The sequence below is a fragment of the Acromyrmex echinatior genome, chromosome 1 (assembly GCF_024713525.1).
Source record: "Acromyrmex echinatior isolate Ae372 chromosome 1, ASM2471352v2, whole genome shotgun sequence".
NCBI classification, from domain to species: Eukaryota; Metazoa; Arthropoda; class Insecta; order Hymenoptera; family Formicidae; genus Acromyrmex; species Acromyrmex echinatior.
Genome location: NC_141852.1, coordinates 12,232,396 through 12,245,588, shown reverse-complemented (window position 1 = coordinate 12,245,588; position 13,193 = coordinate 12,232,396). Strand labels below are relative to the sequence as shown.

The 13,193-nt window shown below is 41.0% G+C and overlaps 1 protein-coding gene across 8 annotated transcripts in view; it reads left to right on the top strand.

Annotated features, from left to right (window-relative positions):
- Nucleotides 1-13,193, top strand: part of GABA-B-R2 (gamma-aminobutyric acid type B receptor subunit 2) — a 32,748-nt gene that overhangs the window by 13,571 nt on the left and 5,984 nt on the right. For 7 of the 8 annotated variants that reach the window (XM_087414387.1, XM_087414398.1, XM_087414381.1 and 4 more), the window contains 14 exons: nucleotides 3,679-3,816; nucleotides 4,012-4,179; nucleotides 4,851-5,204; nucleotides 5,710-5,943; nucleotides 7,765-7,825; nucleotides 8,307-8,541; nucleotides 8,677-8,917; nucleotides 8,998-9,120; nucleotides 9,277-9,387; nucleotides 9,468-9,692; nucleotides 10,346-10,528; nucleotides 11,154-11,256; nucleotides 11,537-11,648; nucleotides 12,056-12,600. In XM_087414387.1, coding sequence (XP_087270513.1) covers nucleotides 3,679-3,816; nucleotides 4,012-4,179; nucleotides 4,851-5,204; nucleotides 5,710-5,943; nucleotides 7,765-7,825; nucleotides 8,307-8,541; nucleotides 8,677-8,917; nucleotides 8,998-9,120; nucleotides 9,277-9,387; nucleotides 9,468-9,692; nucleotides 10,346-10,528; nucleotides 11,154-11,256; nucleotides 11,537-11,648; nucleotides 12,056-12,600 — 2,833 coding nt within the window. The remainder of the gene's footprint in view (nucleotides 1-3,678; nucleotides 3,817-4,011; nucleotides 4,180-4,850; nucleotides 5,205-5,709; nucleotides 5,944-7,764; nucleotides 7,826-8,306; nucleotides 8,542-8,676; nucleotides 8,918-8,997; nucleotides 9,121-9,276; nucleotides 9,388-9,467; nucleotides 9,693-10,345; nucleotides 10,529-11,153; nucleotides 11,257-11,536; nucleotides 11,649-12,055; nucleotides 12,601-13,193) is intronic. The other variant, XM_087414403.1, reaches the window with a different exon arrangement.

Below are 13,193 nucleotides of genomic sequence, written 5' to 3'. Positions count from 1 at the left end.
ACGCATTTGGATCTGTCGAGAATATTTGACGGGTGAACGCATTGTCCCGAGAGAGAAAGAGAAACAGGGTGAGAGAATCGAGATCGCGTATGTAGGAGAGGGAGGAGGGTTGGGCTTTGCCTTTGCCAGCCATCGCCGATGTTGCGCATCGGTCGATACATCCAGCCAGCAACCGCCACTTGTATCTCAATTTCCGCTGAATTAGGGAGCTATCGATGCGGGACGATTTATCGCGTTGTTTACCGCCGCGATCGCGATGGTAGCGATCGTCGCGAATTTCGCGAAATCCTCTTCGATCCCACCACAAAATGAACGATCGTCCGCTCCGCTATGTGCGCTCGCGCGTTCTACAGACGCGAGACTTCTCTATCTCGCCATTATCATTTCTCGCCGCGCTGCGCCGTGCGAGCGTGTAGGTATTTTTCGAGCGTAGACCTTAGACATCGAGACGTTCCGGTTCCCGTCTGCACGTCTGCACGTCGACCATGTAAAATATATACGTAGTCCTCCTAGCCGCCTCTCGAGTCGCTCCGACCTAGAGAGGTAGACGTGGGGAAATTGCGGAGAAAACTTGCTGGAGTAGGAGCGCACACCCGAGTCAAGGATACCCGACCGCGACTGCAACTTCGAGGGGAGAAAACTTTAACGTTTACCTTTCTCTCTGTAGCGTCTGGAAGTATATACATGTACGTATATATGATACCCATACGAACTCGCGCGAAAGAGTCTCGCGGAATTGGGTCCCTTCATGGCTGACGTCTGCATCCGAAGGAGTGGCGCGGATCCGCGAGCGAGCGAGTCGCGCACGCCTTAAATTATAGATGGAAATTTATGCAAGCTATGGGTCGTGCAATGCCTATGAAAAACAATGCGCGGGCGAGTCGTTGAGCGGAACTGCGAGAGAGTGTAAATCACAGCTTTCTCATTTTCGAGAAACGCAAGGGGTTGCGGAGGACACACGACGTAAGATATTTTTGGTTTTACTTACCCTCTTTTTCACAGCATCCGTCTGCGAGGGAAGCGTGGAATTTTATTTCATTCCCTAAATTGACGAGAAAGAAAGAACGAGAGACGCGGTTATTGCGCCTTTTAACAAAAGTACGGGGTGTTATTGTTGTGAACGCGCGATTCGAGCTGCTATTTTTTGTTCTCTTATCGACTTTCTCTCTCTCTCTCTCTCTCTCTCTCTCTCTCTCTCTCTCTTTCTCGAAATATGGCAGAAAGGACGTAGAGAGCTGTCGGAAATTTTCTACACGCGTGCTTTACACCCGAAGCGTCTGCTGACCGGAATGAAAGAATGCAACGAGATTATCTCGTTAAATATACTTGACGTACTTTCGATAAAGCGCGACGCTCTTTACATATATATTTTATATATATATATATATATTTAACGTTAGTCTGCATAGCCACGTAATATAACATTATCCCTCTTTTCTTCGCAATGGAAGGTAAACAGCCATGAAACAGTGTTTTTTTTCTACAACATAATTTCTCGTTCGCTGAACCCGGAGAATCGTGTCGCGATTTACGACTCTGCGCGCTTATGCTCGGAAAATCGCTGAGACTTCCAGACATATCGAATTATGAGAGAGTCTCCAAGTTAGCCCCGGAGGAAGCTGAGCTAACGACAAAAAGTGGAGCAGCTTGTACAAAGACTGGAAAGATTAATCACTTCCGACTACTTGCCGAAAGGATATTGTGAGCTGTGTTTTTCTGGTTTTCCACAATCGGAGACCACGTGGTATTTTCAAGTACTCTACCAGTAGTTACAGTAAACACGCGTGTAGACGCGACTGGCTATTTTCGTATATTTTTCACTGTGAGCAGCATTTTTTTGCTCGCCAATCGATGCGCATCGGATTTGATTAATTCAACCGTGTAATCGAGCGATGTAGTTTAAAATTAATTCTTTCCATTTTCTTTCGCGAAAGAAATTACTGCTGGAAATCGACGCGTCGAATTTTCCGCATGAGCGTTCCACGACACGCAATCGCATAATTAAGTTATCTACCGTTCCGTTCAATCGATATCGCTTTCGTGATTTAACCCGAGACGTCCAAGCGCAAAGAGATCTTTTCTTGATGCCATCTTTTTTTTCGTAACGGTAGATTATTCTTTACTATTCGCTGCGACAATATAGCCCTTATTAGTCGAGATTGATAAAATGATACCTCTTCTCGTTTCCATAGCACTTCGTATTTGAAACAGGCTTGAATTTATTCTTCTTGCTTCTTCTTTTCAGATCTCTGCTATGGAGCGAATCGTTAAACGGTGACTAATGAACTTACGAGTTCTTCCTCAAGTTGCACGAATCTATCTCGTAACATAATTTCCAAGGACGGATTTTTATCTCTGCTTCGTGATAACCAATGTATCGGAAATCGATGTAAAATAAAATGAGGGGACGTGCAATAAACGTGAGACGGAATCTTCTAAGTAGCGATAAATGTGGATTATAATTTAAAAAAAAAATTTGTGAAGGACAGTCACGCTCACCTTTATGAATTTTTAAATAAAGAATTAACCCGAGATAATGTAAGTAGCTTGCGAATTATGAGGACGGAAAATGCATGGGAGAAAAATAATGGCGCAACAGCAACAGGGGAGCGATTCAGAAAATGTTGCCGGCGCGAAATATCTATTTTGAAAATAATCTTGATTGATTTTGTGTGGAAATCTCAGACTGCTCATAATAGATTCAGCGCTTCGTACGCAGATAGGGACTCGTTCCGTTTCTGTCCAGCCAGAATTCCTATTTTCATCTGTACAATTATATCCTTTTCCATCTTGTCTTCGGAACGGGGTCATCCACGGTGAACGCAAAGAGAATGTAGCGATACGTTGGAATCAATTTCCATGTGAAAAAGAACACTCGAAACGGTGCTGATATCAAAGGAGTATGTAGACATCGCGACTCAAACGGAATATGCGATGTCAGTCCCAATGATCGTCTGTCGCCAAGATAACTCATAGCTCAAAGATTATTCCTGCTTTAACTGTTATTTCAGCTACAACGCACAAAACGCTTGCATTCTATCCGTTCGCATTATATTTATTCTAGTAAAAATTCAACTTTTGAGAACAAAGTTTTTCCTTCGACGGAATATTTAAAATACTTTTCCTATTTTTATTATAAAAAAAACCATTATAATACCACTAGTTAGAGTTCTCTGTGCTTCCTCTCCGAGGTAAATAAAATCGAAGTGTGTGCGTGTGTGTGGAGAGTGTTACTCGCATTTATAAATACACAATTTTAATCCCGCACAAGCTTCCGGACTAATCTTTCGATAATTAGAACAACGCCGATATTATGATAATATTTTCTCCTCCCTGCCGATTTGGCATTCTATTCTCCGTTCTTCTCTACTTTCTGGCTGTACACCAAACACTTGTTGATTCTGCAAATATCAAAGAAGATTTTCGATATAAGAAATGATCACTTTTCATCTTGAAAGCAAACATGAACCGTGAAAACATGAGAAAAAGTAACATATGACGCATTTCGCCATATTACGCCCAATATTTTTTGCGATTTTTAAGTACTTCTCATTTTCTCGTATCTCGGATATTTTCTCGATTTCCACCAGACGTTTCTTGAGATTGCCTTGAAATTTCATACTTTCATAATGCGAAAGTATTAAGGGAAACGTAGGTAATAAATCGCATATATTGCAGTGCAGTGCCGCCGTCGGGATGAAGGCGTTCTTCGACATGATGCACAACGGGCCGCACAAGGTGATACTCTTCGGCGGAGCTTGCACACAAGTCACGGATCCGATAGCGAAAGCCTCGAAACACTGGCGCCTTACGCAGGTAATGCGACGGTAAAACGTCGTCGTAAATATTCATGACTTGCGGGAGACAGTTCCCTCGCTCTTTTTGCTTATTTGCATACTAACACACAAACACGTGCACACGCACTGAGGGGGATGATAGAAAAACGGAAACAAACGCGTAGGAGATGTGATTTTTTTTATCAACATTCGCTCTCTACTCTTATTGTTGCAGCTCAGCTACGCGGACACCCATCCTATGTTCACAACCAATAGCTTCCCGAATTTCTTTAGGGTCGTGCCGTCGGAAAACGCCCTCAATGCACCGAGAGTGGCGTTGCTTCTGCATTTCAACTGGACCCGGGTCGGCACGATTTATCAGAACGAGCCCAGATACTCACTGGTAAAGTTAATCTTGATGCAGCGGTCAAGAGAGTACTTGTCTGATAATAAAACTGATAATGAAAAAAAAAGAGAGAGAGAGAAAATAAAATTTATAAAATTTAAAATAATTTTCTATATTATGAACTTAAGGTATTACGACTTCGAAACGGGTACTCTGTACTACCTTTTCGAAGTTGTACCTTTTTATCGCAAACGTAATTAAATTTAATAACTTAGATTCCGTTTCTTCAGCGAATACCCTCTCCTTTGTTCGTGATATAAAAACTCGGTGTACGTAAAATGAAAATAGGAAATCTTGAAAAATCTCAAGACTTTCTTGTACATTTTCCACGCGTTAGATACCGTTAAGAAAGTGATTCAAACAGCGATTCTCGACAGTTGCAAGCAATTCGAGGAAATGAAAGGGTTAATTAATCCCGTCGCGAGAGCGCGTCGTTCTCCACGTGCGCTCGCGGGCGTGGGTGATGTATATGCAGCAACTGTTCCATTTACATTATAAATGGAGATTTGCCGTCGCTAGCGGCCTGCTTGAACAAGCTAAATGCGCGAATGCGTTCACGTTATGGCACGTGATAAGCATTTGGATTGAAAGTTGCAGGAGTCCTCTCTCTCTCTCTCTCTCTCTTTTTTTCTCTCTCGTCACACTCTCCCTGCGAATCTTCTTTCCAGGTGCACAATCGGTTGGTGGCCGACCTAGATGAGAGCAAAATGGAGCTTGTGGAGACGCAGAGCTTTGCTACCGAGGTGACAACGGCACTCGAAAAGCTTAAAGAAAGAGACGTGAGGATCCTCTTGGGAAATTTCAACGAGGCGTGGGCTAGACGGATATTCTGTGAGGCTTACAGGTTTGGCTTATATGGCAGAAAGTATCAGTGGGTCATCATCGGGACTTACACCAGAGAGTGGTGGTTGCGCCCGGGTGGCGGATGTGCCCCCTCCGAGCTGTCCGAGGCCCTTCACGGTGTCATCCTGGCGGATCTGCTTCCGCTGACGACCGAGGAGCAACACACCACGTCCGGAATCGTGAGTGAACTGTGCATTGAAATTTTTATCGTTGGTTTTCGATTAAATCCACGCGGATCGCTCCGGGAAGTCGGATCCTATTTAATTTAAAAATTACTTGAACCTCTAAATTATTAGAATTGATCGAAAGATCGTTAAATGTAATTTAATCATATCCGAAGTCTTCTTTCCTCGGCAGAAACGCGACGTAATGTTATTTCTTCCGTTCCACGTGAATAACTGAATACGATTCTAAAAGGATTACGGAAGAATCGCGATTCAGATTGGTTGCAGAAATCCGCAGATGGAGCACGGTACTTCGAGTATCGTACGTAGGTATGCATATCTGCTCGATTGCATTTCTGATGGAATACGGATCCCCGAAAATTGCGTTTAATCGCGCCTCGGAGCGATCGAGAACGATTCAAATGGAAACGACGTATATACGACGAGTCTTTGAGATTCGTCATATGCGAGGGCACGCCTGTTGCGTCTCTATTCGATTTTATGTGTTTCACCCCCTCAGACCCCGGACCAGTATTGGAAAGAGTACGATTCGAGACGGGGTAACGAGTACTCCAGGTTCCACGGTTACACGTACGATGGTATCTGGACGGTCGCGCTGGCTGTGAAACATGTCGCGCGCAGGATACGACACTTCCATCGTAACCAGACTATATCCGACTTTCGGTACAGGGACGTATTGTGGGAGAAGCTCTTCCTCGATGCCCTCAGGAATACAAGCTTTGACGGTGTCACGGTAAGCTTGGCCCGCCTCGCAATTTCGCGCCGCAACGACGCCCCCCCTTCTCCCTTGTGTTCCGCCGAACACAAGCCGGATAATGTCATTCGACATAAAACCCTTAGTGCTAAAAACGAACGCCATTATGGAACGTGCCACACAGTAAGAGTAAAAAGCTGCAGCAGCAGTTTTCTGGGCAGATCATCTTGGATAAGTAAGACGACAAAAATGTCATCTTACTCGAGTTTTCTGCTCCTGTTTTATCGCTAATGAGCAGTTTTGAACAGCCTTTAAAAAGACATTGTAATTCTAATCCGTGTATTTACTATTTGATTTCGATTATAACTGATAAACGGAAAATTCTAGGAAAGAAAATTGTTGTATCAAGTAATTCTGTTTCAAAAAATTACAGTCCTGAAGTCTATACTAATTTTCTACTTTTCGTTGACGCCATCAGTTGCTAACGAGTTTCTAAAAGATATCTAAAAAGTTAGATATCTGTAACAGATTAAGACTTTTTAATGTTTTATAAATTTAATTTTTCTGATAATCTTCTTAATATTTTAAAATATTGAATTTGAAAATCGTTCTGAAAATTTACTACAAATACAATATATAATTTAACTTTTAAGTGCTTCGTTTCGTTTTTCTTAAATTATAATATTAATATTGTATATCGCTTGTTATATTTGGGTTGCAATGAGAATTTTGGATGAAAAGATTGTAAGATTTTTATTTCTCACAGCTATGCGGCCGTTTTTGATTAAAATAAAAATCTCTGTTTATACGATTTTTTTTTTCGCGTAATCGCCCTAGTAAATTCTGAAGACGTAAATTCTTTCATACCGTTTTGTGACATACATTTGTATTTCACGGAGGAAAGAGAATTTCGCTTGGATTATCATCTTTAGCTTTAGCCTTTTAACGATAATTTCCGCAATTCAAAGCAAAATATTTCTCTTTCCCCGCTCGATTGATTCGCGTCACTTAGCTCCAATTCGCCAAGTTGTTATTTGTGTCGAGGGCATTGAGATATCTATTGTTGCCGTGAGACTGCCCCGGGCATTGCAGAACCGAGAGTAACTTGCTTAAAAAGACGACAGAGAATAAGGAATAAGGAAGAAGAAGAAGAAAAAAAGAGGAAGAAGACGTTTACAAAGAAGGGTGAAGATTGGAGAACGGGTCTTTACATTCTCTCATTAGACCAGCGACAACCCTTGCTTTCGATCGTCGTGTGCGTGGGCTTGGTGACGACGAGCTACCCGACACTTTGTGCCTGTCATGGACAGAGAGATGCGAAGGAGGCTGTGTTTCTCAGTAATCAACATTCGCACTGCCGCGCGTGTTACACTTGACCGTCTTTTTGTCCGACCCCCAAGTGTCTTCAAGCGCAGGCATCACTTTTCTACGTACACCTAACCGCGCGAGCGTTACCGGCAAACTTAATGAGTTGCCTTTTTTTTCCCTTTCTTTTTTCGCAATTTTTCTCTTTGTTCTCTTTCTTTCATTCGTATATATACTCGTGACGCAGTGCTTTGCAATGCTACGGTTGAGCACGTTTTAGTAAAAAGGGGATGCATACATGTACGGTAGCAATAACAGAGCGGGAGAATGGGACCGATCGGTGGTGAACCGAATTGAAATTAAAACGAAATCAAAAACATGACAAACCGCCGGGCGAGTTAGCGGGGCAAATTGGCATGAGTTGATAGCGAGAGTTGAATCGGTGAGCGGGCTTTTATTTTAAAATCCGATTCACGATCCCGATCGCCTGTGGTAACCGTTTCTGTATAATAACGCGACGTGAATGTGAGAACATTTGTGTTTAACATTTTGCAGGGACCGGTCCGCTTCTACGACAACGAGAGAAAAGCGTACATTCTTCTAAAACAATTTCTGGGTAAGTTACTTCTTGATACGGAGCCGACGCGGGGAGAAGAAAGAGAAAAGAGAAAAACTCTTCGCATTTAGAATTAAATACCATACAGATAAAATACCTATTTCGAAATAAATTTCAGCGTACTGGTTGTAATTCAGCAATTAATGAAGGAATTCAAATGAAAAATGTGTCATGTAGAAAACGCGAATGCAATTTCGATTCGACAAAAGAATTTTTTTATATTGCGCTATGGATACGAATTCGAATACAGTTTCAATTAGGTGCTATTTCTTTTTTTTGCTCGATATCGGTGACTGGGTATTTCGCATGAGTGGTGTAATTTACGGACCAGTGCGTACATTTCCCGCGATCGACTCGATTTTAATAGTAATACAGATATACGGATATTAAAAATTGCTCGAAATAAATCGCTCTTAATACAAAATAGGAATATTTTATCGCGGCGTGCGCCGCGTTCTTGATTGAAATGTGAATTTTTTAGACGGTCGCGAGGTAAACGTAGGCGAGTACGATAGCATAACTGGCATTCTGGATCTGACGAGACACAAGGCCTCGCTATGGAATGGGAAATCGCCACCGAAAGACAGGACGGTTCGCATCATCGAGCACTCCACCGTGGACATCACGCTGTACGCGGTGCTAGCCTCGGCCGCTAGTGTCGGTATCGTCTTGGCATCCATTTTTCTCGCCATCAATATCAGATACAGAAATCAAAGGTGACGGCTCCGCCGTAATATGTAACAATTATGCAACACGCTCGTGCTAACACGTGCTTCCTCCATTTGGCTCCCAGACTTACTTTCTCAGTCCCAATCCAGTGCGCGGTTTACACGCGAAACTCAATATTACAGATACATCAAAATGTCATCGCCCCACCTGAACAACCTTATCATCATCGGTTGTATACTGACCTACAGCAGCGTTATCTTCCTCGGACTAGACTCGCAATTATCGAGCGTAGCGGCTTTCCCGTATATCTGTACGGCTCGAGCGTGGCTGTTGATGGCTGGTTTCTCATTGGCCTTTGGTTCCATGTTTTCGAAAACGTGGCGTGTACATTCCATATTCACTGATGTGAAGCTCAATAAAAAGGTAACTCGTTAACGACTATATAGCGAGAGCACGGAGCGCACTTTCGTGTTCAACGTTAACGAGCTCATATCGTGATTCAGGTTATAAAAGATTACCAATTGTTCATGGTCGTCGGGATATTGTTGGCTGTCGATCTCACGATCATGACAACGTGGCAAGTGGCCGATCCGTTTTATCGAGCGATAAAACAAATGGAGCCCTATGTGAGTACAAAAACATGCAAAAAATATGTTTGCTAATAAACGTACGCTTACTTTATAAATTTCGGTATATTCCTCTTTCTATATATTTTCTATCATAATTCGCGAAAGAAATTCGCGGTAATGATCGGTTAAATGCGAATTGACTCTCAATTGCAGCATCACCCTTCCAGCGAAGATATAATAATCATCCCGGAAAATGAATATTGTCAGAGCAATCAAATGAATATTTATCTGTTTTGCATATATGCATACAAAGGCCTTTTAATGGTAAGTTAAGCTGCATCGCTAAGCGCCTTGGCGGATAAAATCGCATATGATAGGCACTTACCTAGGCCTATCGTTTTCAGATATTTGGTGCCTTTCTGGCATGGGAAACGCGGCACGTTAGTATACCGGCATTAAATGACAGTAAATACGTCGGGATGAGTGTGTACAACGTTGTTATAATGTGCGTCACCGGTGCAGCTATAAGCTTCGTGCTGACTGACAAACAAGACGCCATGTTTATAATGTTGGCGGTGTTCATTATATTTTGTAGTACAGCCACTCTTTGTCTGGTTTTTATTCCTAAGGTACGTTTTTACCTCACTTGTTTCACATTTTAAACTGGCCGATCTTCCGAGACGATCGAAGAGATTAGTTAATTGAATGCCTTTCGCTTAGCATTTTTCCGAACTGAAACTTTGTCAAATGGATTTAATTTTACATCGCTAAAGTGTTTTAAATTACAAAAGTTTTCGTTCATTTAAGCATGATATTATTGATTTGTTTGACATTAATTATTTGTCGCGCATTTATTTACTCTTCAGCAATTTTCTTATTACAACAAAATCTTTACAGAGCTCTTTTTTAGACTCTCGGAATTCGAAGTCGACATACTTATTTAAACAGAGACCTTTTAATCATCTACTGTGTTAATCTTAGAATTTATATTTATGTTAGAGAAAGAGTATTTTCATATATATATATATATTTACTGTTTACATTTCATTTATCCATACAATTTTCTTTTCTTCCGTTATTTCATGTTAATTTTATATATACTTGCTTTAGTTAATGTTTCAAACATATTTCGTGTTATTTTTCTTTATACGCATGTTTTTAAAGGACTTGCCCTAGAGCCTTAATAAAATGTTTCTATCTATCCTATTCTCGGCGTAAGACCAACGAGAAGAGAGAGAGAGAGAGAGAGAGAGAAGCCAAGTAAGTCTCATGGGATTTTCAGGTAATAGAGTTACGCAGAAATCCACAAGGGGCGATAAATAAGCGGACCAGGGCGACTCTGAGGCCGATGCTGAAGATACGAAGGGACTCGACAGTCAGCGAACTCGATGAGCGTTTGAAGGAAGCGAAACTGACGAATAAAAAATTCCGGAAGCAATTGTTACAAAAGGATTCTGAGCTTCAGGTAAGCTTTTCCATTCATCAAACTTCCAAACGGCATTACAGCGAGTATTACTTCGTCGGAGTTATGAACTTGTTATACAAGGAATACGTTACGTAGTCTATTATCGTTGAATCATCTTGTTCCTTCAGATTCTACGATGAATTTAGAATCGATTTTAATGCTTAACATTAAAATTAAGTTTTATCGAAAGAATTAAGTTCGAGATAAAAATAAAGAAAAATAGAAAATGTATTATATAATATATTTTCAATTATAATTGTTTATGTTATTCTGCGTTTATCTCTGTCTAACAATCAATTTTACTAAAATACCTCCTTGATAAAATATATGCTGTTTAATAAAACATCCATGCACTGGACTAATTTGAGGAAGGTCGATAGCGAGTTTCGATTAACGGAAAAGCGAACGCACCATCCATCTTAATTCGGTTATATATGAGTAATCACGACGTCATTGCTGCTTCGTGCAGTACTCTCTGCGAATAATAATTTAAAATTATTCTGATGGGCTCTTAGTACGCTCGCATGTTTAAGCAATATTGTTTAATCCATAAATGTTGCATTCATATCGAGCGTGTACATGGCGGTCATAGAAAATTATTTTATTATCTCGTATTTTACTTCAGGGATTTTTAAGGAGAATGGGCGAGGAAGTTGAGAGCGAAACGCAAGAGACGGTCGATACATTGCCGGTCCCGAAGCCGGAAGAAGCTAAGAAGGAAGGTAAAGGTCCGTTTTATTCAAAAGAAGTTGTTATATTTATTAAATAAAATTAAAAACGCAGAATTGCACAGTATTTCGAAATAGTCATTATTAATTAAAATATATTTTGGCTTTAATTACATTTTTCTCACATAAAAGACAATTTTTTGAAAATCTTTTTTTTTTTTTTTTTTTTTAATATTTTAAACTACAAGTTTTATTTAAAACAAAAGTTATAATGGGTGAATCGCAAACTGTGCGCCTATTAATGCGCGATATTAATAATTTTTGTTTACTTATTTGACAGGACCGTCGATAACCACAGAGACGACTGATGTTTCAATGTCAATGTGTAGCTTGAACTCGTCAACCGTTTCGCAGCCAGAGGGTGATTACGTCAACGTGGATCAAGTAACAAAGTACGTCGTAACGTTTGACATCAAACTCCACCTTTAGATTTAAATCCTTTAACGAAACGTAGTTAAATTGGCCATTGCATATAGACGAATTATTTGACAAAAGCAAATTATTTACTTCGATTGACGATTGATTATTGACAATTCAATGGTAATTTCGCGATAAAGGAGATTTAATAAAAATACAGTTCAGAAATGTGTTTTGTGATCGCAATAAACATCATGTCATTAAAATCACTTATAATTTTATCTATTCTTTTTATATTATATTTTTTCAAAATTTAAGCGAGAAAGAGTGAAATTTTTAACTATTTCGGTAATCCATCTACCCTACTGACCACGTCCCGGAAGTCTCCGGTGCACCCGATTTGCCGTCCAGCCTCAGGGTAGTCGCGTGGTGCTTGTTTTAGGAAAAGGGCGTCCCTTTCGAAGGCCACGTCAATCATCATCGACAACGAAAGAGTGGCTATGACGAGCCAGGCGATCGAGGAGAGCTCTTCTCCAGGCGCTGAGGCGGCGTTGGACATGACGCCGCCGTCGCTATCGTTAATAACAACGACGACAACGGCGATAACAACGACGACGATGACGCATATGAGGCATACGTGTGGCGCGGACGCGTCGCGGCGCAAGAGCATCCCCGACGAGGTGGTCAAGGACAGCGAACCATTATTGAAGCGCCATAGGACCCCGGAGCCTCTGCCGACCGACGCTGTGACGCGATACAGTTTCGTGCCACCGGTCGTCGAAGAGAGCGACTCCGTGATCCTGGAAGAGACTGAGATCGCGAGACACGTGTGCCGCGTGAGGAGGAGGAGCAAGGACGAGCGCAGGGCGAAGCTCTCGACGCCGCCGCCGACCAAGAACGTCTCCTTCGGCGAGCTCCACGAACAGAGCTACATCGAGCACGTGATGCCATTTTCATTGCAATACGTGCCGAATCATCGGCATGCCGGTAAGAATCCTTGCCGGTCCTCCGAGTACTTCCCTGCGATTAGCATAGAAATCCTCCAGTAAGAGTCTGAACATGAGCCTCAGTTTTGTACGCAGATAATAGTTTTAACAAAAATCTGCGAGAAGAACTTGTATTTATTATTTCTTCCTCTTTCTTATTCTGTTCTATCTTTTTCTTATTTATTTCTCTCTCGTCCGCTCTTAGAAATTGTTAAAATATAACGGATTAATCAAAAGTGGCTTTCTTAAATCCGGATTCTTATTAAAGGATCCTAGTATGATACACGTGTATAAATAAAATTTGTACAAAAAAATAATTTTTATACTTTCAGTCGTTGCACACATAATCAAAATGAAATTTTGTCTTTTAAAAGTATAAATTTCTCAAACGTTGCGAAAATACGTATAAAAGCTTCAAAAAGAATTCAGACTTTTCACAAGCTAGACTGTACTTATACAATATTTACTAAACTGAATAAAAAAAAGTTTGGTAAATATTCAGATCAGTTGAAATATTCTTCAAGCTGAAAGCAAAGCAATTGATTTGCTTACTTCCATTTACGTGACGTGGAAAAAAAAAGAAAGAATTATTTT